The sequence below is a fragment of the Pelobates fuscus genome, chromosome 2, assembly GCF_036172605.1.
Source record: "Pelobates fuscus isolate aPelFus1 chromosome 2, aPelFus1.pri, whole genome shotgun sequence".
In the NCBI taxonomy this organism is placed as follows: domain Eukaryota; kingdom Metazoa; phylum Chordata; class Amphibia; order Anura; family Pelobatidae; genus Pelobates; species Pelobates fuscus.
Genome location: NC_086318.1, coordinates 372,052,396 through 372,077,056, shown reverse-complemented (window position 1 = coordinate 372,077,056; position 24,661 = coordinate 372,052,396). Strand labels below are relative to the sequence as shown.

Here is a 24,661-nt window from a genome sequence, read left to right as displayed (position 1 = left end):
AAATAATATATAATAATACATCTACATTGCATTTGCATTTTCACAGTTTACTCATAAATGTGTGGGTCATTCTATCTTGGAGTAAAATCTTTTGATGGCAGTTTGTAAATGATGGTAGAACTGGTTATAAAATCCTATAAACAGATTGGTGATTTAGCCATTGCCTTAGATGGAAGGGAGCACTGGGGCCAAACTGCTGGGTGTTTGAGAATTATGACTATTAAACAAATGCAGTCTGGGATTTTGCCAGTGCTGAGATAATGCAGTGGGATTGTAGAGCGTGTTTGTATGTTACAGTGTAGCTAGCAGATATGTGCAGGACATTTTAGTCTGTTTGTGTCCGTGTGCCTGGCCACTAGAAAGTTTGGTTTGTGCGAGTTTGCACGTTTGTGCTGGGAGTCAGACTGCACGTTCTGTGACAGATTTGAGAGTGTATGGTAAGAATGATGAGTGGGATATTTGACTAGTGCAGAGATACGGTAACATTTGAACTCTAACTGTACTCCAATGAATGTTTGGCTCTGACATTCTCTTTGTTTTAAATCAGGTAGTGAAATAGGAAATTAAGGTAGAAATTACTGTGAAAGTACCCGTAGTCTGAGCCAAGTCCAAGTAGATGGCAGACAAGTGCTGAGAATAAAGATTTGCCGGTTAAATTCAGTAATATAAATATAACTTCAAACCACCTGTTCCATGATAATCTGAACCCACAATCTCTAGGGACATATAGTGTTTCCAACAAAAAATAGTTTATTGCTTTGAGTTGGAAATGTGTGCTTGTGTTTAAACACATTATGCAACATCTGCAGTAATTGTGTTTGATTGCGGTCTACTGTATTTTAATAAATGTAAAAGCTTTAATCTGTCGATTTATGTCAATCTAGATATTCTATTGTGAAGTCAGTTTGCCTGGTGACTTGATTCTGTAAAGGAATATGTAACTGTAAATCATTCCTATGATACAAGTTAAGTGTGTGCATGACTTTATACAATATTTGCTTGATATTCCTATATCATGGGGATGATTTACTACATTTCATGCACAATTTAATAGATTGTGCACACAAATACTGGAGAGCCTGTTGCGTTTCCAGTATATATTGTGTAGTTGACCACGGGTTTTGACCTCAGATAGTTGCCCTTCTTGATAAGTCTGCGTAAGAGAGGGGGGGGGGAACCTGTATTCTCAAGCTTTGTAAGGAGTTCTACCTCGTATAGCAGGGATAAACGCCTGTTTATGTCTATTAGAAATTCTGCAACACAGAGGATATACCAAAGAATTGACTGACATGTCAGCGAAAGACCACATTTTTTTATTAAACAAGTTTTCATACCAAAAAACAAAGCAATGTACAGGCACTCTTCTATCCTAATAGGTGCTGAGTATCTAGGTAGCCCACTTCAAGTACGTTAAAAAATATCCATACAAATATATGATATTGCACTCTAGAAGTACTAAATACATCTTATAAAGAGGGTTGAGGTAGTGATCCGTCATAGATCATTTGTAGGGGTTTTTTCAAATTGCCTTTTTTTGTTTAAGTGGGAATCATGTACAGGAAAATAATCTCATCCGTCCGTGCAAAAAAGTTTTTTGTTTTATATATATATATAACTTTAAAATATAATAATTATTCAGTCATATGAAAATAAGCACCATTTGATAACCCATTTCCCCCCCTTTATTCACAGATATTCAGGAGTGGAGTGAACTTAAGCAATTTTTCGAAGCGCACTATTCTCAGATTTATTTTATCTTCTATGAAAATTTCATTACACTGGAAAGTAGCTTAAAGCTAAAAGGTATGTATTCCCTATTTAATCTTTGCTGTATATGAGTATTGTTTTTTGTTTGTTAATCTGAGTAACTCTATGTTTTACGTACACGAATGAGCCTGTTAATTTAATTGAAAAGATATTTGTGCATATGGTCCATTAATCACTCTAAAACACTGGGTCTGTTATAAGTCACGTTGACTGTACTTGGCCAGTCATGCATTGACAGCCTAATTATTGTTGTCTGTTGAGCAAGTAGGCGGTGTGGGCGTGAAGGTGTAAGCAAGTTGGCAATTGTATAAAAGAAAGGCTCTATACAAATATTAAACTTAGGGATCACCTTACAACATAAGATAAAAGCATCCACACCACCGCCTTCTTGGGCACCTACCTTAAAGTGTACCTGTCATCTGTTATCAGAAGCCACCAGGAAGAGAATATATTAAATAAACCCAGCTGATGTAGAGGTCTGAGTCTCTGCTTTGGGTAGTGCTGGATCTAGTGATACCGCAATGCCACTCTGATGGAGGAAGTGGGTTGGGAAAATATTACGTAGTTAAAATGGAATTCTTAATGATGTAATCAAATGCAAGCACTAACTCTACCAGTACAATCAATTCTTTATATCAGGGCCTTCTACTTTCCTTCCTCTTATATCCAAGAGCTGGCTTGTGTTGTCGGTAAGCTTTAATAAAGTGTTACTAATTCCTGTAAAATGTCTATGGCTATAATTAAGTGGTTTGGATGCATTTACTAACCCTTGAATTTCAAGTAGAGACCTTTTTACAGTTTCTTTACTGGGCTGGTGGGATGTCTCTTGGCTTGCAGAACTCATTCCTTTTTTTGTATGTATAATTGCTCAGGAGAGGAGTTGTCTACTAGACTGAAGGTCTGGCATATCTGTGTTGGAAATGAATTCTGTCGGCTGAGAAAGACCTATCAATACAGCCCAGTAAAACCGGGGCACTTACTCCAGAGTTCAAAGTTTACTTATCGCTTTTGACATAGTGTAGACAGGGCAGATAATGGCCAATACCATTTTAAGGTCTGAGTATTGAATAGCCCAGTATTCATTAAAACACAAAGGTACCCAAAGAAAAATGTATGTTATATAGCTGAGCAGATGATTGGTACAATAATGATATATAGAGGTTCAGACTTTAAATGCTCTAGTACCTTTTGGAACTTTAAGTCTGAGAAATATTTGGATCAACAGTCTGCCCATATGCCATCTAGTCTATTCATTGTGAATAGGAAGAGTAAACATTTATTTTCTTGTACATTTTACAGGACATAACATTTTTGAATAGTAAACTCCGAATGTTTGAGAATGTAATGTTATTTGTCCTGGAGTGCAGAAATGCCGTCTTAGTTCCCACCACAGTGGCATCAGACACACATCCCATAAAGAACTTTCTTTGGGAGAATAAAATGTTAAATGCCGGAAAATGCCAGAATTTTAAAGCCGTTTTTTTGGTTTGTGTAAAGATACAAGAAGAAGCAACTTTTAAGTACACTTTCAGTTTTGTTGGACATGGGTAAGAAATGGCATTTGGGTGAGCCTAGTAGCGCCTTTAGGAAGTTTTGACTATCGCACATTTTCGATAGCTTGACCAAGTGTAGCTGACTCGTGTAATGAGATTGCATGGAGCCCATTGGTTCACCATGTTATGGAGCCCTCCATGGATCTGAATCTAATGGAAATATATTTTATCTTGAATAAATATTTTTGACCTGTAAAGTCCTATACTTGGAGTATGTGTAGGTGATAGTGAAAATAGCAAGATGATATTTACATTGACGGTGTCTGTATGAGCTATATTATAGTTTTTTTGTTCTCACGTCCTTGACACATTCATTCTTGGAAATGAGATACATTAAGTACCGGTAATTAATTCAAGATGCAGAGCTGGGTGGTGGAATTAGTGGTACCATACTCAGATTAAAAGATAAAAGAAAGAATCTTCAGAATTTTAAAGGTATTCTGAATTGTTCACTGGAAAATATATACAACAAAGCAATATGTTTTTAGTCATTTGTTAAAGTAGAGATTGTAGCCGTATTAGTCCAGTGATGTAGATGTAAAAAACAGATACAATTTGTATCTTGTAATACTTTTTTGGGGGGGCTAACAGAATTTTTTAATGACAAGCTATCGGGACAACCTCCCTTTCTCAAGTCTAAAGCATTTCTGAGCAAGATGATGCATATAATTCAAAGTTGAGTTGTGATACAGGGGTTAAAGCCACATGAGTGCAGATCATTCTGTGATCTTCACACAAGATATTTCCGACCCTCTAGATTTTTGAGTACATTTTATGTAGTAATAGCTGTGGTATTTTGTCTATTTAATGTACTTTTTTTTTATACCAGATTTCAGTATTCTGGACACCTGAATATGTGTTTGCTCATAAAAAAGTGTTAGAAGCAATGTGCTACTGCATGATCCTTTATTTCAGATAACTGTTAAAATTGTCATGATTTACATTGTATTTTATTATTTGCATTGCAGGGAATAAATCACAAAGGGAGGAGCTGGACTCCATCCTCTTTCTTTTTGAAGTAAGTAGCTTTATTTATATTGTGTTTTACCAATGAGTAATACTTATCAACTTATACATGTTTTGCAGAAAAAAAACAAAGAATTTGAGAACTTGGAGCATAGGGAAAAAGCTCAGAGAGTCCTCAATAGCTTGCCATTCGGTTAGTCCCTGCTCGGTCTCAAAAAATGGTTACAAATTCTCCCTGTATTGGCACAAGTGAGCAAAAACTATTTGGAGACCTGAGTGGTGGAATAACCAAAGGGCAAGCTATTGATACTTCTCAGAACTTGACCTGATCTCAAAGTTCTAATATTCTCTCTTCTTGCTGCATCTTATACATATAGCTTGTGAATCAAAACGTTTTCTCAGTCCCCTTTTCTTCTATAATGGAACTGAAAGATCAGTACTGAAATCAGAGAGGATCATTCCGTGCATAGAAATGCAGAGTGACAGCAAATGGGAAAAGACAAGTTACGCAAATGAAAACTGTGTCATATTTGTTTCCACAATAAATTGCTGCATACATAAAACAATGTGGTACCACATTTTGTATCTATAGCTTATTGATTTCAGAATAGCAGATTTTCAGCTTTTTCAGTAACTCTAGAAAAGATATGGTCCTCCCTCTCCTGTCAATAAGTGACTTGCCATACAGCTCTTTGCCTGTGAATGATGATTCCCCTGTTCTGTGTTTTAGCTATTGCAATTCATGCATAAACCCTACATTTTGTTCAGGCACCTTGAGCCTTAACTCACTTCAAGTAACATTTCATCTGACATGTCTGCCTTGCATTCTAAAAAAATAATAAATAAATAAAAACCCACACAATACATTTATCTTCTGACTTTTTCTGAAACTACGTATGATGTGTTTTCTTGCACAACTCAGTGCTTTTACAGATAAATTGTTAGGTGACTTCTTATCATGGATATTCAGTATGTCTCCCAAACTCTATTCTGCCGACTGTGTTTGTACATATTGAAATTTGATGTCTGCAGAGTATATTTGTAGTCTTCCAATTTGTATCCTCCGTAATGGTGAGTGAATGAAACTACTTCCTGAAATTATAACCCTGATAGAAAGTCTACCCAGTGTCCTCTCAAGATGGCCTTTGTTCCACTGTAAACAAAGGTACCCTCCCACACAAGCATGGTGCACTCTTATTCCCAGACCTTGACACTACTGACATCCTAAACCCCTAACACCACAAGAACGGGGTGCAGCTGTTCAGGCTGTAGAAGAAATCTGGTTTTCATTTTTTTTCCCCAGTATTTTGCTTTTAAGTGTTGTTTTTGACTTTCTTTTTAGAAAATTCTACAACTACTACCTGAAAGGATTTTCTTCCGCTGGCAGTACCACAGTATAGGTAAGAGCTGCTTTAATGTTCTTAATGGCTTTTTATATTTTAATTGTTGGAGTTGTACAACCAAGTTGCTGGGATTGTGTATTGAAACATCTGCATAGAATAAGGGTTGGACCTGCCTAAGTCCATGGAAGTTGCCACAAAAGGTAGTTGAGAATAACAGGACTAGGATCCTATGGGGCTTCCAGATGCAGAGAAACAAGCACATACTAGCCAACCAACCCGACATCGTAGGGGTAGTCAACGAATGGAAGACTGCAGTCGTGGGGGATGTTACAACACACTGTGACCATAACAACAAGAAGGAACATGAGAAAATGGACAAACACCAAGGAATGAACAATTAGCTACAAGAGATGGGGAAAGTGAAGGCAGTAGTAGTCCTAATGCTGATAACCCCAAATTGGGCGATTGGTTTTTATCAGATTTAATGTGGGACAGATCTCTATCCAGAAAAGTGCAGTTCTAGGAACAGCTAAAATACTGTGCAGAACCCTCAGACTCAAATGCCTCTGGACTGGTCCTGAGTATTCACCATTAGCCAAGCATATTAGAAATATGCTGATAAAAAAAATAAATAAAAAAAAATGGGAATTTCTCAGACTTTGGATTAAAGTGTAACTATATAAATTGGACACAGGGGAACAATTCCGCATGCGTGTTTAACCCCTTAAGGACCAAACTTCTGGAATAAAAGGGAATCATGACGTGTCACACACGTCATGTGTCCTTAAGGGGTTAAAAAATAAATAAATAAATTTTTTAAAAAAAAATTATAATTTTGTGACTTTTATAAAAACTGCATTTTAGTGCAATATGATGGGATAAAATGCTTATTACATGACTACAACCATTTAAAAATGTAAAGTGAATCTGGCTCCATCTACTACTATAACCATTCTTAAAACAATAAATATATGATATATCTTTAAGATACATTACATATTTTGTTGCTTTGGGAACTTTTGTACCATTAATTACTTGCAGCCCTGCCATTCTTGGAGTCACATGAGTGTTACTATGCTGTGGCACTCACCCCAAATTGTCGTCTTTTTTTTCTGCTATGCTTAGCACTGTTTGGGGAAACTTCCCAAGCAGGGCAATCCCCCGGGCTGATGCTGATATGCTGGCTTTACTACAGTCAGGACTGCATCTTCCACAAGTGTAACAAGGCATTTACCTTGGGAGATACTTTCAGCATCCTGGTAGCTGCCTTGTGAGCTTCTTTCATGGGGTGGGGCCTAGGAGCTAGCCGGCTGGCCAACCTATGGCCCCCTAGAGGCAGGTGGATGCGAGCATGGAGGGCATGGGAGCACTGTCTTCTGAGCTCTTCCTGCTCAGCTCCCTCGCACGCCCAGCGGGGGTACCGTAGCTGAAACATGACATCACTCCTGGCATTACTAAGCGACATGCAAGGGAGCTTAGCAGGAACATTGCAGCTCCCTGTCTGCCCACATTGAAGCCCTAACAGCAGCACAGCAGCCCCACTGGACCCCAGGGAAAGAATCCACTCCAGCTCTCCCAAAGGTAAAGAGGCTGGGTGTATTTAAATTAAAAACAATGAATTACAATTTGTGAGTGTGTGAGCCAATGTGTGTGAGTGTAAGTGTGTGTGCCTGTCAGTATGTCTGTGTTTGTGAGTTAGTGTCTGTTAGTATGTGTCAGTCAGTGTGTGTGCATGTCAGTGTATGTGTATACACGTGTGTGTCTGCCAGTCAAAATGCATGTTGGTCTTAAACAGGAAGGTGTGGGGCAAATTTAGATTAGGGGATGCCAGAGTTTTCAGCACAAATCCAAAATAATTCACTGACTACCAGTAAATAGGCATTATTGCATCCCATACTTCCTCAGCAAGCGTAAGGAACACCTGTTAGAGTAGCAGTTTTACATAGAACACGAGTGTTCTTTTCCTCCCTCTTTCACTCACTCCTTGACACTAGACCTTGTGTATCATCAAAATGCATGTCTAATGCCGAGGATTGAGTTAACAGAAGGGGAGGGGTCCGAAACATAAAAGGATGTTAAATAATATGTAATTTTAATGAACTGCGTCTGCTTTTTGCATGTGTGTTCTTATGCAAGGTAGTGTCCATTGGATAAGTATTTGCAAAAAACAAATGTTAGAAAGTTAGCAAAGTGCCACCAAAGCACAAAGACTGTTTTGAGAAAGCCATGAGTTCTGAAAATAGATATTCTGTGTTAAATTGACACTGGGTTCAGTTTGACAATATCATAGCTCTACCGGTCTCTAATGTTTTCCCCTACAATCATAATCAAATATGGCTTTACAGTTTTCGATAATGTTTAAGTAAATGTTGACAGAATGTTTGACCTTGTCATGTAAATAATCATCTTAATCCAACACAGAGGTATCATGTGTTAGTGATAAATGCTGAGCATGCATGGATGTATCTGTTTAAATAATAGTTGGAAACAATAGGTTAGGGGTTGTAGGGTCTATTGTTATTGAGGGAAACTGAGGTGCGTCATCCTTCCTGTTCAGTTTGTTTTTGTTATCACTTTGTAAAAAAAAAAAAAAAAAAAAATTATTCTGGCCCCCGACACTGTGTATTAAACCACTACGAAGATATTGACGTTTGAAACCTGCATTCCCAATTAATCACATTTAAAATAAAAAAAAAATTAGAAAAAAAATGTACATCTATATCTATAATTTTATGAAATCTGAGTGGTTTCTATGGCCTTTTTCTAAATGCTGTTTCCAGCATTTCATATATGGCATGTACTTTCAAGCTGTTACTCGAAAAACAACGTGAGGATTTTGATAAAACATTCTTAAAGAGACACTCTGAGCAATAAAACAACTTAAGCCTATTTTTTTTTTCTGTTTATGCAGTTATAAACACTTCTTTTCTGGCTGTGACGCACACAGCCGCCATAGAAAAAAAGGTTTTATTTTCAATCAGATCTTACAGCACAGTATATTTACTTTAGATGTTTTTTTTTTTTTGTTTTTTTTTTTTTAAATTATTTTCTGCTCTGTTAATTGAACTTTAATCACACACTGGAGGCTGATGCAGGCTATTATTAACAGAACAGGGGACCAGAATTATAAATTAAACAGACGGTGCAATAAAGGAAGTTGAAACCTTAGATCGTACTTTAAGTGAAGTGTGTAGGAAGACTGTGTAGGGCACATGGATAGGGAATTGTGAAGCTGTAGTGTTTAGTTGCCATTTTTTTCCCTTTTTTTTTTTTCTTTATCCAGTTTAATATTTTTTTTTATTGAGGTATTTGAACAGAAGACAGGGTAATACAGTTTTACAAGGATCAAACAACATATGCAACATCTTATACAGCAGTAACATAAGCTATACCTAATTTCGGAATACAAACTAGATTCACAGATAAATAAGTGCAATCCTATGCAATGACAGAAATATTAGCAGTTGGTCATATAGTAAATAGCACTAACATCTAAAACCACTAAAACCATAGGTCATATTATTTTTACGCTGCTCAGAAATCCCTAGGCATACATTAAAAAAAAAAAAAAAACTCGGAAAGAAAACTATAACAACATGGCTGATAATGGTCAGGAAAGGACATCTAGAATTGAAAAGGTGATGCAATAAAAAGGCTTCAGGAGACCGCAAGATTGCAGCCACAAGCATTGCCGTGCTGTACAGATGGAAACTGCAGCCCCCCGGGGCTTTTTGGTGATCTTCTTAGAGTCCTGAGTGCTTATTGGTGTTGGTTGTTTTTATATTTGTCTCTCTGTCTTTGCCTTAGCTTTGACATTCAGCTATGTGCATAATATAATGTGTTTTAGGGGTAAAGTGCGATGTGTTTAAATTTTAGATATCTGCATTTGGTTGCTGTTTGTTTACTGTAATTATTTCTGTTTTAATTGCAGGATCTGTTTTAAAGAAGCTTTTACACACTGGAAATACTATAAAGGTATTTTGTTAATTTATAAGTTTTTGTTTTGTGAATCAGAAACATGGCTAACTGTAACCAACAACTTACAGTATTGCATTACACCTCAGAATGTCATTCATTTTCTAACATCGGAGTTGTAGTGCATTGGAAAACTAAATGGAAAATTTCAGCAAACATACCTGATTTATCTCTGGCTTTAGGTTAGTCGTAACTTGGCTATTTTGGTCTAAATCGTGCAGTTAATGCCCATCCCCTTCACCCCCTCCTCAATTCACTAAACTCTGTATTTAGTGAATAATTCCCCTCTGAGTCAATCGTTTTTAATTCCTTGTCTTTATAGAGAGAGCCTGATATACCGGTAGCTTTTATTGAAAGTTTGCATTCTGTGTTGTTAATGCAATATCTTCTTTGGATTTTTTTGTTTTTGTTTCATTTATTTTCTTAGAAGTACCATTTTTTTTTTTTTTTTTTTTGTGTTTTTTTTTTTTAATTTTATTTATTAACTGGCAAATAAGGATTGCTGCCCATTTTGCATTATTACATTATAATGCATCTGTAGAATGCTTGTTTTCTGTACTCTTTGTTATAGCAGGCACTAAGATAAATGGCAGGGAAGGAGTATTCAGACTTTCAGTACTATGTGTGCTAGCTATACTTGTGTACGTTACTAGTAATCATCTTTTGCTGGATGTCTGTCATCCCTCACCTTGTAACAGTTACACCCTTCCCCTTAAAGCGATGATATCAGCACTTGAAAATGTCACTCACTTTCCTGTGTTCACCCTCCTCCCTTTCCTTGCACACAGTTGTTACAAGACTTCTATGTGGGTTTTTCCCCTTTTCTTAAAGTTCATTCATATGTTCTGATAAATGTTTAAATTAACACATGTCGAGTCTTGGAATAAACAATACATTTTCTGTAACCCTTTTAGAAAGGATGTTGACTTGTAATAGCTAGTAATTCCCCATGGTGTTATAATACATCCAAGAATATATCATATATAAATAGTGCCTTTCTACAGACACATAATGTTCTCTTTCAGCAACAATTTAAAAACATTTGTTTGCGTGCAGCGGTCTCCAGTGACTGGCCCTGTTATCGTGAGGTGGGAAGTCTACAGAGCATGCAGTGATTGACAGTCTGTCACTGCTTAGTAAGGGACTGTCCTTTTAATGCAAAATCAATACAGTTCTTGTACAATTGTGGATATCTACCCGTTTCAGGTAATTGATGTTAATGAAGGTGTTACCTTGGAAACGGGTACCTCAACACCTGTGAAAATAAATGCCAGGTACTTAGTGGGATTTTATGGCTGTTCTTATAATAATGCTTCAGCAGGATTTGCTAATTTAAAAAAAAAAAAAATAATTAAAAAAATGTAAGGTTATTATCCACTCTTTATTGATCTGTTATGTGATAACTTTTAAATTATACTGATTTTCTTTTATACTTACAACTTGTATCATCTTTCACACGTCACTATTAGAATATAGTGTCTGATATCTGGAAGGCAAGACCTAATACTAGACAATGGCCCAACTGTCATGAGCCATCAAAATTGGTACTCATTTAATTGCATGATTTTGCTATTACATGACGAAAAGTCATGATTTTATTAAAGACACGGAGGCGAGTATTGCATATCCCTTTCTTTACTGTTGACAAATAGCAGCAAAGGAAACAAACAGAATGAAAAAAGAATGAACATGTGATAACATAGGCCCCTCCCCCTCAGGTCCCAGTATAACAGGCAGCACTTCCCTTCCATTTCCCTCTTTCTGCAGATGCGACCAAAGAACAATGTCAATAACTAGAGTAGTGTGAGAATAAAGTTCCAAGGTAATCGCATAAAACCGAAGAAGGCATAACATCAAAAACTGGGAAGTGTGACCGTAGAATCCATAGGACCGATGGAGGACAGCGGGAGGAGACCAATAAACCGGACCATTGTTAGACGTCTTGCCGGATTAAGCTGTGGAGATATAAAGAACAGGAGCCAACAGGTTACACCAGTGAGAACAAAGACCCCTGCATGTACAGTCCCACAAGACAATTAACGTTAACATTTCCATTATTATTGAAAACAACAAGGTCTGAGGACGGCCCCACTTACCTTCTCAAACTATACTATGCGGTGTATCGTGGTATGAGTAATTTGGGTGGGGAGATACATACTTACCATCGTGTAAGAAGAACAAAAAAGGGTGGGGCAATACTCGCCTCCGTGTCTTTAATAAAATCATGACTTTTCGTCATGTAATAGCAAAATCATGCAATTTTATGACAAGACACGGAGGCTCATATTGCAAGTTTAAAGCTGATCCATTATCACAGCGAATGTGTGTGGGGCCGGCCGAAAGTAGAATTCTCGGAAGGTAGATTCCCTAGACCAATCAGCTGTTCTCATAATGTCTTCTAGGCGGGCGCCCGCTGACATCATAGAAGAGGCTGATGCCCCTTGTACTGAATGGGCGCCAAACACTGTAGTGTCAATGCCCGCTTGGGTTAGCAGCCATTTCACCCAGCGTGACAAGGTAGTGCTGGAAACTGGGTGAAAAGGAGGACGGAAAGATAAGAACAACTGATGAGAGGCAGTAGAGCGGTGTGGTTCGGTGCGAGATTCATATTCACGAAGGCAGGTCACTGGGCATAGCGAAGGAGAGGCAGGGAAACTAGGGTAGGATACCGCTTTGATGGAAGTCTTAGTGCGCCTGCTGATGTTAAAAGTTACCCCGTCCGGGGTGTATGACTTGGCATCGACGTCCAGTGCACTAACATCCGAGACTCTCTTGCATGAGATGAGACAGAGCAGGCACACCAATTTGGCGGACAGCTGTTTGAGGGAGAGTGCAGCGTTAGCGGGCCAGGATGAGAGGAAAGCCAATACAACGGAAACATCCCAGGTCGTGGAGTAGCGGGGCCTGGGCGGCCTTGAAAATCTAGAACCCTTGACGAGTCGGCACACAAGAGGGTGTTGTCCCGCGGGGCGGCCCTCGAAACCTTGGTGAATAGCCGAGATAGCGGAACGGTAAAGGTTAATAGTCCTGTAAGCCTTACCGGCTTCGAAGAGGGACGTCAGGAACTGCAGGATCGTTGTTACAGGGGCCGAAACGGGATCCTCGTTCCGAGCCATGCACCAGCTAGCCCAAGCTCGCCAAGCTGACCCATATGCCCGTCTAGTGCCGGGAGCCCATGCTGCTGCCAATAAGTGTCTAGTTGCGTCCGAAACTCCTGGGATTTCCCAGGGTCCCCGGAGATTCGCCAAGCTAGAAGTGGGAGAGAGCCCTCTAGCCGGAGGGGATGATAGCGCCCGTCGGGTCTTGCAGCAGGTCGTGGTGCCCCGGCAGGAGTCGAGGGTAGTCCAACGTCATCTCGAGTATTTGGGGAAACCAAGACTGCGTTTCCCAGAATGGGGTGACCATGACTAGCTCCGCCCGGTGTTTGCGGGCTTGCAGGAGTGAGCGAGGGATCATGGAAAATGGGGGAAAGGCATAGAGGAGGCCTCCCTGCCAATCTTGCAGGAAGGCATCCACTGCCTCCGCCATTGGGTCCGGCCTCCAGCTGAAGAAGCGTGGGAGTTGGGCATTGAGCCGGGAGGCGAAAAGGTCTATGGTAAATGGTCCCCAGAGAGATGAAATATTGAAGAACACCTTCCTGGCTAATCTCCAGTCGCTGGTGTCTGAAAGATAACGTGAACCCCAGTCCGCCTGGACGTTGTGCAGACCAGGTAAGTACTCCGCGTAGACCATCAGGTTCCGTTCCAGGCAGAATTCCCAAAAATCTTTCGCCAACCTGGCCAAGACCGCCGACTGTGTACCACCCAGGTGGTTGACATATCTCACCGCCGAAACATTGTCCATGCGGAGCCATATACATGATAGGGCACGGTCCTTGGCGAAGCTGCGGATGGCGAAGGAGCCTGCCAGAAGCTCCAGGGCATTGATATGTAGTCGGGCTTCGGACTCCGACCACCGGCCCCCAGTTGAGATTCCCTCGCAGTGGGCTCCCCAACCGTGTAGACTCGCATCCGAGTCGATCGTGAATTCCGGCATTGAGCCGAAGATGGCTTTGCCATTCCATGCAGACAGGTTGAGAATCCACCATCGCAACTCGTCTTTCGTCTCGTTGTCCAGAGAGACCAGGTCTGCGTAGGATGCCCCGGCTCTTAGGTGAGCGATCTTTAGGCGCTGTAGCGCTCGGTAGTGGAGTGGGCCTGGGAACACGGCCTGGATTGAAGAGGCCAGCAGGCCTATGAGGCGTGCCAATTGGCGTAAGGTGAGTTGGGGTCGGATAAGGGCCCTGCGCAATTCTTTCTCGGATCGAATCTTGGATATCGGGAGACTCAGTGTTGCAGCCCCCGAATCCACTTGGAATCCTAGGAATTCCAAGCGGGTGGCGGGGGTCAGGCATGACTTTTCCCAGTTGATTATGAAACCTAAGCGTGACAGGAGGTTTATGGCTAGTCGGAGATGTGTGAGGAGGGTGGAACGCTCCTGAGCCATGAGGAGAATGTCGTCCAGGTAGACGATTAGTCGAACTCCTCGACTGCGTAGCCAGGCCATAACGGGCCGTAGAAGCTTTGTGAAGCACCACGGGGCTGAGGATAGGCCAAAGGGCAGACAGGTGAACCGCCATGTTTCGTGTCGCCAGTAAAAGCGTAGGAGGTCCCGAGAGGCCTCCGCTATTGGCACTGTCAGGTACGCGTCTTTTAGGTCTAGTTTCGCTAGCTAGTCTCCGTGAAGGAGGAGATCCCTTAGCAGGTGAATACCCTCCATCTTGAAATGGCGGTACCTGACTACGGCATTGAGGGGGCGCAAATTTATGACTGGCCTCAATTGGCCGCCTTTCTTTTCCACTAGGAATATATTGCTTATTACGCCCGCAGGGTTGGGGGGTGCTAGTTCGATAGCTCCTTTGGACCGGAGGGTTGAAAGTTCTTCGTCGATCCGACCGCGATCCTGGAGGGAAAAGCGGATCGGTCGAGGAGGGGGAATGTGTGTAGGGCGGCAGGTGAGTTCTATATTGAAGCCCCGAATAGTGGCCAGTACCCAGGGATCTGAAGTGATTTGTGACCAGGCTGGGAAAAAATGTTGGAGTCTGCCCCCTATGTAACCCGGAGAAGAAATGTGTGGTATAAGGCAACTCACCGTATGGTCGTCTTGAGTTTGGGTTACCCCGAAGGCCTCTGGATCGCCATTGACGTCCGCGGGATGGAAAAAACATGGGGCGGGAGGTCTCCTGGTACTGGTTATAGTGTTGAAAGGAGCCTCTTCCCGTGCCACGGGATTGGGGATAGTTGCGGCCGGACAGACGGCTCCTGATTCTGCCGGCCCTGGTAGAGACCCGCCCCTGGAATACTCGCCTCATGGAGGCCTGGGCCTTGTCTAGAGCCGTGAATGCTCCCACAAAACGCCCTAAGTCTTTAATGAAGGAATCTCCGAAGAGGAGTCCTTGGGCGTCTTTGCCCGCCCCCGTAAGGGCGAGGTTGGCCAGTTTGGGCTCAATTTTGAATAATATGGCTTTACGCCTTTCAATAGATAGGGAGGTATTTACGCTCCCAGCAATACAAATTGCTCTCTGGACCCAACCTCTAAGGTCTTCAGGGTCGACCATGCGGTTCTCCGCTCTGGCGTCTTCCGCCAAGTCAAATAGTTTGGCCAAAGGCCAGAATATGTCCAGGTGCTTGTCCTGGCAGGACTTCAAAGCGGACTCTAGTCCTTTACGGGGATTCCAGCCCAGTTTAGTGAGGAACTGAGTCATTTTAGGATCAACCTCTGGGGTGTCACACACCTTGTTGGGCACCAGAGGCCTAGGACACTCCGCCCTCAATTTGTTGCGGGCCGCCTTGCTTAAGGGTTTTCTGACCCAATTTTCCAGGTATGTGGCAACGTGGTCGGCCCGGAGCCACTCCGCCGACCTCGGATGATGAAGGTCATCCGGGTCGAAGAGTGGGACCCCCGAAGGATCCACGAGGGATGGCCCCGCAGCCGCGGGGTTCCTGGTCCCTGTCTCGCCTCCGGGCATCTCTGCCTGAGCAGAGGAAAGGAGGTCAAGAGCGCCATCGGCGGAATCCGCATCAGAGTCGGTATCTGACTCGTTCATAGCCTCCTCATTTGACCCGATTTCTGAGTCGGTGTCGCTCTCAATCTGTGCTCTAGCACATTTCCATAGCCGCGCCCGTTCTGCCTGGCGCGGAAAGGCTCTTTTGCGTGGATGGGACACGCTTTCTGGGGCGACCGAAGGTACGCCAGTCATGGTGTTTCTGGAGGCAGAGGAGTGTTTGGACTTACGGGCAGCCTTTTTGAAGTCCCCTTTAGACACCTCTCCCTGGGGTGTCAAGGTGCCCGAGAGTTGCTCGTCTGAAGGACGGGGCAAGAGGGCTTGTGAAATGGTGTGGGAGAGGGTGGAGGACATAGACCCCATAGCAGCCATAATGGCGTCTGTTACTGAGCGCTGTAGCGCTAGAAACTGTGGTCCACCGGGTTGGGTATTCCCATCCGCCATAGAAGGCGAAATATCTGAGGTGACAGGGGCCTCAGTTCTGATTACTGGGGAATCCGACTCCCCAGAGTGAGCGGACCCAGTAGATAGTCTGGGTTTAGGCATGATGGTGATAGGAAATAAAGGACGTATGGGTTAGTCACCCAAACAAACTAAGCAAGGAAAAAACGCTCTCACCAGGGCCCAGACCAGCGACACACTAAGAGGTAGGGGACAGGATGTCAGAAAATGGCCGCCGGGAATCTCGCGGGATTCGCGGCACCCGCGAGATACGCGGTAAAACTATGAAACAAGAAGAAGTGCGCAGAAAGGCGCTCGAGCAGAAGAAACAGACAAGATTACATAAGCAGGGGAGGTCTGGGCCCTGAGGCTAGTGTATAAAGAGACAAATACTAACCTTAGAAATAAAAGACTAAATCAATACAAGTTAAATAAGAGAAAATTATCAATGAACAGTATATAAGAGAAATATGAGGAGAAAATATGGCATGTACTTATCTTTGTGTCAGAGCAGCAAAGAAAGAGGGAAATGGAAGGGAAGTGCTGCCTGTTATACTGGGACCTGAGGGGGAGGGGCCTATGTTATCACATGTTCATTCTTTTTTCATTCTGTTTGTTTCCTTTGCTGCTATTTGTCAACAGTAAAGAAAGGGATATGCAATATGAGCCTCCGTGTCTTGTCATAAAATTAAATTTTTTTATTATTATCTTCTGACACTACGGTTTATCACACTCAACACATTGATAAAAGTTTATAAACTACAACTAATTTAAAGTATTGATTTCTCATATTTTAAGGTTTTAACTATATTTCTGCTAATGTAACAACACTGCGTTTTCACCCCTTGTCTCTTTTCTAATGATCTGTTCTCCTTTTACTTTCCAAGTTCTCAAATATAATTTGATTTAACATTATACTAAGTGAAACTGTATGACATACCTTAAGCAGGGCTCAAAATTTCCCCTAGCCATTGACGAAGGAAAATTCTTCCCTGGCAAGTAGAAATGTAGCTTTGGTAAGTGCCATAGGCCTTTCATGTTTGTAGTGGCAAGTGATGCCTGGCTAGTAGTATATGATTTGAAATGTAAGCCCTGCTTTAGGTGCTTGATTTTATTTTGTAAAGGCAGGTCTTTCAAACTCTGTCTTACATATATTGAGCTTTTCTGGAACAATCGACATTCAATTAATGGGCATATTGAATGCACCACTTTTAGAACTTGCTCTAAACAGACTTGCCATTAGTGCGTAATTGCCACTAGCTTCTGCATGCTGTTTTGCTGAAGCAAAAGCGTAAACATTTTGGGAAATTAAACATTGGGTGGTGTGACTTCTATCATGTTTTATTCACCTGTTGTTGATGTATTAATCTCCATATTTTAGGAAGAATAGTTTGTTGAAGTTGCAGAGTATCAGATGCCATGTTTGTTTCTTTTAGCCCCGGTGTTCATTTTGTGTTTTGAAATGATAAAACTACTATAATATTTTGAATTTATAGCTAACTCTTAGTGTTTTGAAATGATGGATAGTTGGGATCGCTTGGTTGCAAAAAGGGATATTCTTTGTTGTTTTAAATAGGCAGATATTTCCTCCTATCCCTCTCATTTGAAGTAGGTGATACTAAAATGGAGTAAGGTGAACAAATATTGTGATGGGGGAATCAAATGCAGACATTTAAAAGGACAGAACTTTGGGGAGGAGCATAGGATCTTGTGGATCTTGTGGGTCAACTTGGGGAATGAAGGGGTATGGAGAGATCAAGATAAGATGGCTTGTCCATTAAGCATATCTCTGACTTTCAAACAAATTGCTAGATGGAATGCACTCCTAAAGTATTTTAAACGCAGAACATGTTATTTTCAGAGTCCTAAAAATTGGTGGGGCAAATAAGTAATCTAGTATTATTTATATATATATATATATATATCTCTTTCATCAGGATATGATTTCATCAGATGGTTATCCTGATGAAAGCTTGTGTATTGAACTGAAACTTATCTTTTTTCACCACGTACAAGTCCTTGGAGTGCTATCATTTCACAACCTGTATATATCTAGGCAAATGGGCAATATATATATATATATATGTGTGTGTGTGTGTATATGTATTTTTTATGGACCTTTACTATCTTGGTAAACATAATTTGACAATTGTATTCCCAATTAAGTGTGCTCAGTAAAAGCTACATTTTTTTTTTTTTTTTATTCTTTTAGATACGATGTGAAGGAATTCGTCTTTTCCTACTCTGGCTTCAAGCTTTGCAGACAAATTGTGGGGAGGAGCAGGCACTAATGTTCGCATGTCTTGTCCCAGGATTTCCTGCCGTGATTTCATCTCGAGGGCCCTACACAATAGACACCCTTATAAATCCTACCTACAACTTACCTGATGGTTTGTATCTTTGCTATTTGTCTTACTGAGATGCTTGACATTATTTAGCATACTCCTGTACCGACTTTCCTTTCTGGTGTAACTTTTTTTTTTTTTATATATTTAATTAGGAAAAATCTATCCTGAAGAAATTACTCCACTTTTACCAGCTGTGTCTGGTGAAAAGCTACCCGATGATCAGAGCTGCTTTTTCTTGCAAATGTTATTAAGATATATGGTACAGCAGGTAAGGTAGTAGAACTATCTTTTCACATCTTGCTAATTGACAAAAGTTTGATAGACATAGACTGGTCTATGTGAGGTCATAGATCGGTAAGATGTGTGACCAATATGTTGGAGATTTGGACAAATATGTACAACTCATACAGAATGAGACCTAGTCCTAGAACTCTGTCTCTTACATCCCACTGGCCATGTGCTTTGTCTTACTAGTTCATTTGAATTGGACTCCTCTCGTCATCTTGTTTTCGATGTATGGAGTCTGTTACATCTTCCAGTTAGAGCATTAATAAACAAATACTGTGGTCCCAAACCTCCTGGAATCACTTTTTGGTTGCTAGTTTAGAGATGTCCATATATTATCGGCTACAGCACGTTGGACTCTTGTCTGCGTCACATTATATTTATATTTCTCACCCAACGCTTCAGCATTAAATCCAGCAGTAAAATATATTCACACCATCTGTTTCTGTGTGTTTATATTCCTCTCACACATTGCACAATTTACATTATCAACTTTTGTAACATTGCAAGTGTTTTAGGCACCTGAGCTGCACATTATCAAGCAGAATGTGACGATAAACTATACTTTTTTTACATTTATTTTTTTACGATTACATGGTCAATGGCCATGAGATATAGGCTTGTTTTGTCCATCTGCTAATCCTCTAGATAGAAGCCTCTTTGTACAGTGCTTCATTCATTTCTTAAAAGCATCATGGTATAAACAATGTCTTACTGTGTGCCACCAACATAAGTACCAGGTTTAGCTGAAGTTTCGGGGTTTGCAGCTGGTGAGACATTTTTTACGAGTGTAGGAGCGGTATTTAGCTCGACCAATGAAAGAAAAGACTCGCCAATTTTAAATCTGAAACGGTTCCCTTCTTTTTTCCCCCTATCCCTCCAAAGGTAGTAACACATTTTGCCAATGAACTCCCCTTTCCTTACTCTATTAAGAGACTTGAGCCAAAAAAAAAAAAAAATAGCATATACAATTAGAAGTAGTGCGTGGGCCCCTATCAACCTCTATTATAAACTGAAAGCAGTCTCTTTTTAGACAAGCAGGCATGTGCTGCTAATAGCATGTATATAGAACACATGAATCAAACACTGTGCTTTTATGGTGTTCGAATAATTCTGATTTAAACACACAAGCATAACTTTCGTCTTTCTAGTTTTTATGCTCCATTAAATCTAATTATTTTAGTAGATGAACAGAAGACTTGTGTAAAGGCAGAACAGTCCGATGACAGTTCTTTCCGTTTCAGCTATTCACTCTGTACACGATCTCCTGGACGTCTTCTAATTCACATTAATATGACTGATTCTAATCTGTATTCATGTGTTTTTCTATGTTTAAAGGCTGCAAGTATATCATGGAGAAATGTGGAAAACCAAGACACAGGCTTCAAGTTTCTTTTTAACTTATTTCGAAAGTATTATCTTCATCATTTGTTTCCATCGTTCACAAAGTTAACCAACCTTTATAAACCTGTACTGGGTGAGTATTTACTCCAAAATGATTCTGGTTGGTTACATGCTCTTTTTTTTAATTTTTTTTTCATGTTCTTGATTTTTAATAATGTAAGAATGTACCAAATGTATTATACCCTCTGTGTGTATTATCTTGCAATGCATACATATAAATTAATACCTCTTTTCAATCTCCTGGCTTTCCTCTGTGGGTCATTTTTAAGGGGACACTATAGCATTAGGAATACAAACCTGTATAGTGCCCTAGTCATAGATGTAACCCTTTTCAGTAAAATAAATAAATAAAAAGCTATCTCTTTTTTCCAGCGCCGAGGCTCCATTGGTGCTGATGCCCGCAAGCCTCTTTGATCACAAACTCTGTTTAGATGACTGCCCCTGCAATACTAGAGTAACACCAAGTACTGCACTAAAATCAGTTACCAACTTATATATACATGGCAAAATAGTGCCCACTGAGGCTATAATACGTACAGTGTTTTACTTCCAGTAATAATACAAATTACGACAGTTGTCCTTTAATTTGTTTGGCTATGTTTCTAGTTCTTGTATTCCAGTTTTTCAATCTCATATCGACTTGCTTTGTTGGCATTTTATCGTCTTGGTTTCTTGTGAAAAGGGCATGCAAAGAAATCACTTGGAGGCCTTTTTGTTAGATTTTGCGAGCATGATGTCTAATTATCTGTGAAGCCATAGCATTGAGAGACTGCAGTTCCGACATGGTTCACCATTTCTAAATACCTTAATACCTTCAAATTACATTTATCCTGTTGGTCAATTTTTTATTTAGTATCCAGTGTTTTAGAATATAGATCCAAAACAAGGGTATCACTGTCCGAATACTTATGGTTTGCACTGTCTTATATTGATTACCAGTATACAGTGCCACCATATTCAGCAGCGCTTTACAATTATAGAAAGAGGATATATGACCGGGAACGAAGCCATGTTTAAAGTAGGTTACAATGTATGTTCACATGTTTATTTTATATACATTTAGGAGAACAAGCTGATTTTGTGTTGGTGACTATAAATCTTAAAATGATAATTTATCATGAAGCTACACAACATTATCAGATATTTACTGCACAAATATCTTTTCAGAGATTCCGGATGTCAGACCAAAGCCAGTATATGTTACTTTATCCCGGAACAGTGAAAACCTTTATAGCACAAAAATTCCATACATGGCAGCTAGAGTTTTGTTCATAAAATGGCTGGTTACGTTCTTTCTGGAAAAGAAATATGTGCCATCTTCTCAAAGTACTAAAAACGGAGATGTTTTGCCCAAAATCATTCAGGTATGTGTTACTTTTTAATCTGCATTCTGCTTCTTGTCAAATCAGTGATGCAGGGACAAGTAAAGATGTCAGTGGAAGTATACATTTCCCTAACTTGTTGTGCAAATTCTTCAAGTATGTAAAGAGCTCAGGAAATTGTAATACCCGGTCATCTGTAATCTTAAGGGAGATTTTTATACAGCGGTTTCCTCAAGTAGCACTCAAGGATCTTTACAGATACATAGACACATTAATGCAGTGGTAAAATGGAGAATATGATTAAGATGGTGAAAGGTCAAGGTACAAATTAACGATTCAATCAATTGAACTGTCTATCAAAATAAGGAGAGTTTGCAGCTCTATTTTCAGTATACACAGATACGCCTCTTAATCATTTCTTAGTGTGGATGTGGCATGGCTGAACACAAAGTTTTAACACACTTTGTTAACGTTTTTGCTTTAGGGGTTTTTCTGTTGTCATGCCGTCTAACAAAACATGGTGTTTTCAGGCAGCCAGAAACTCCTGGCACATATTACATTGTACATTGCCGTTTTATGATTTTACCAATTTTGCAGCTATCTAATAACAGATTTGTATGTTTTCCCACACACCTTTTTTTTTTTTTTTTTTTTTTTCTTCACTATTTTAGACTGTGTCTGTAACAAACATCAACCAGGAGAAAACACCGGAGCTGGAGACCAGTGGTCAACCGGAGCAAGAGAAGAATCACTCTAACAGCAGCACCCTGTCCGACAGGAGATTGAGTAATGCCAGTCTTTGCAGTATTGAGGAGGAGCACAAATCCCAATATGAAATGGTGCAGAGAATCCTATTGTCCACGCGTGGCTATGTCAATTTCATCAATGAGGTCTTCAGACAGGTACGCAAGCTTTACAGTTTTCAAAACAAAACTGTTTGTCAAAGTTTTGCTTCTACACTTGGTGAGATCATCTTCACCTTGTCCCTGCTTTCTGTTATTTTATATACAACTGCAGCAATTTGCAGACATTAGAACAGCTATAGCCCAGTCTCGTTCCCACTTATGAGTTTGTTTGTTTTTTCCATGGTTGGGCAGGACATACAATTCCCCATTTCTCCATTAATGCTTACAGGTTCTCTCGTAGGTTGTGTTTGTTTATACATCTAAATTATATCCATAAAGCATTACAAAAAAAAGGAAGAAGCTGTCCTATGAAAACATTATTCCTTTCTTGTGTAATATAATGAATTGTTTGTTGCAACTTTAGTGTTTATCAATGCAAACCTAAACTGTCGCCATTAGGAAGTGGTTTGTGTCATTTGGAAACATTTGCTGTTTTTTTTGTATTGTAATTGTGACAAAGGAATGTGCGAGGGAAAGTAACTGCTTGCCAATTTCTTCAAATGGCATATTACATGACTGCTCACATGTGTTCAATAGAAGGCTGCATTGAAAATCAAGCACGCTACATTTCTGGCAGAAAGTCCAAAGAATGTCACTAATCAGTGTTTCCAGCCATTGCAAGCAATAGATTTAAAGGGACATTATAGTCAACAGAACAACTACAGCTTAATGTAGTTGTTCTGGTGATTATAGACCGTCCCTGCAGGCCTTTTGCAGTAAACACTGTATTTAAAAAACAAACAAACAAAAAGGGAGTGTTCACATTACAGCCTAGGGACACCTCCAGTGGCCATTCTTCAGATGGCTATTAGAGGTGCCTACTGGGGCAGTGCTGCATGGAAACACTGAACTTTCTTCCTAGAGATACATTGATTCAGTGCATCTCTATGAAACAATTCTGATTGGCCAGGGCAGCATTTAGCCCCTGCCTCTGCCCCGCCTCCTTAGCTGAGATAATCAGAATTGACTATCTCTGCCAACCCAATGCTTTCCTATGAGAAAGCATTGTGATTGGCTGAGATCATCACTTTTGATGATGTCAGCCAAGCAGTCAGATCAGGGGCAGAGTCAGCACCAGCATACTGGAGTAAAGGTAAGATTTTACTTTTTCTGAGGGGGACAGGTGGGCTAGATGGTGTTGTAACACTATAGGGTCAGGAATACATGTTCCTTTTATAGATGGCAGATCAATAACCTTGAGTCCTAATGTAGCCAGAATGGTAAATTATTTCATATTAATTGTGGGTGAAAAAAATAAAATCAAGTTTGCGTTATTTAATGGTAACAATATTCATGTGAGACTTGTTACAGATATTTAACCTCTAGCTAATGTGATAGAAGCGCACAGTGTTAATGACTCTGGCTGAATTAGATTTCAACTCAAAGCAGCAGGATTGTCACAGGGCCTGCCTATTCCTGATTAGACGTAAAGCTGTCCTGGGTAGGAAATGAGATTTTAAATGCCTGTTGTTTTTAAACTGGGAATGGGCAGATAAGATGAACCAATTGGTTATCTTCCCTTAAATTCTGTGTTTCTACGTATTCTAATTTCCTGTGTTTGAATGCAAATCCTTCCTTAGTATCACAGTCTGTGAAAACATTTAAACAGATATATATTTTTTCTTTCTCAAAGAACTAAAGATGAAATGTATATGATCTAAATTTAACTCCTCTTCTATGGGCAAATTACAAATCTAAATACTAATGCAACACTTGAATGCATCGTTTATTAATTGAATAATAGTCAAATAAATCTGTCATTATTATCTGTTTTGCTTGTATCGGGTTGTATCAAGATTTCGGTAGCAATGAGGTAATGCCATGTCATGCATCAGTATTCATAAAAGATTTTTCTTATAATTTTACAGGCATTTCTTTTGCCAGCCTGTGACATTGCTGCAACCAGAAAGGTTGTAAAGGTGTACAGAAAATGGATCTTGCAGGACAAGCCAATTTTTATGGAGGAACCTTCAAAGCCAAGAGAAGACCAAGAGAAGGTCCAGATTTTAGAGTCTGCTGTAGAAGTGGATAGTAAACCGGTAACAATTATTTTTTATATCTATCTTTTTTTTTTTTTCCTTCAGTTTATTTGGTTTGTGTACTATTGGTATGAAATGCCAGTAAAGTTGAAAATTAACTTGATTTACTTATTTTATAGAATCAATACCTATTTTTAAACTACAGCTGGAATTCCAAAGTGATGATATACCTCCTTAGATGTGCAGAATTTTTCTACTAACCAGCTAAAGCTGATTACTACGCACACCTTTTGCTGACTTTTTGCTGTAAACTTTAAAACATTATTGCTT

The 24,661-nt window shown here is 40.1% G+C and overlaps 1 protein-coding gene across 2 annotated transcripts in view; it reads left to right on the top strand.

Annotated features, from left to right (window-relative positions):
* RALGAPA2 (Ral GTPase activating protein catalytic subunit alpha 2) overlaps nt 1-24,661 on the top strand; it is a 276,792-nt gene that overhangs the window by 35,181 nt on the left and 216,950 nt on the right. For both annotated transcript variants that reach the window (XM_063443720.1, XM_063443719.1), the window contains exons 2-11: nt 1,693-1,803; nt 4,289-4,338; nt 5,629-5,686; nt 9,561-9,604; nt 18,301-18,478; nt 18,589-18,704; nt 20,060-20,198; nt 21,293-21,489; nt 22,119-22,349; nt 24,221-24,391. In XM_063443720.1, coding sequence (XP_063299790.1) covers nt 1,693-1,803; nt 4,289-4,338; nt 5,629-5,686; nt 9,561-9,604; nt 18,301-18,478; nt 18,589-18,704; nt 20,060-20,198; nt 21,293-21,489; nt 22,119-22,349; nt 24,221-24,391 — 1,295 coding nt within the window. The remainder of the gene's footprint in view (nt 1-1,692; nt 1,804-4,288; nt 4,339-5,628; nt 5,687-9,560; nt 9,605-18,300; nt 18,479-18,588; nt 18,705-20,059; nt 20,199-21,292; nt 21,490-22,118; nt 22,350-24,220; nt 24,392-24,661) is intronic.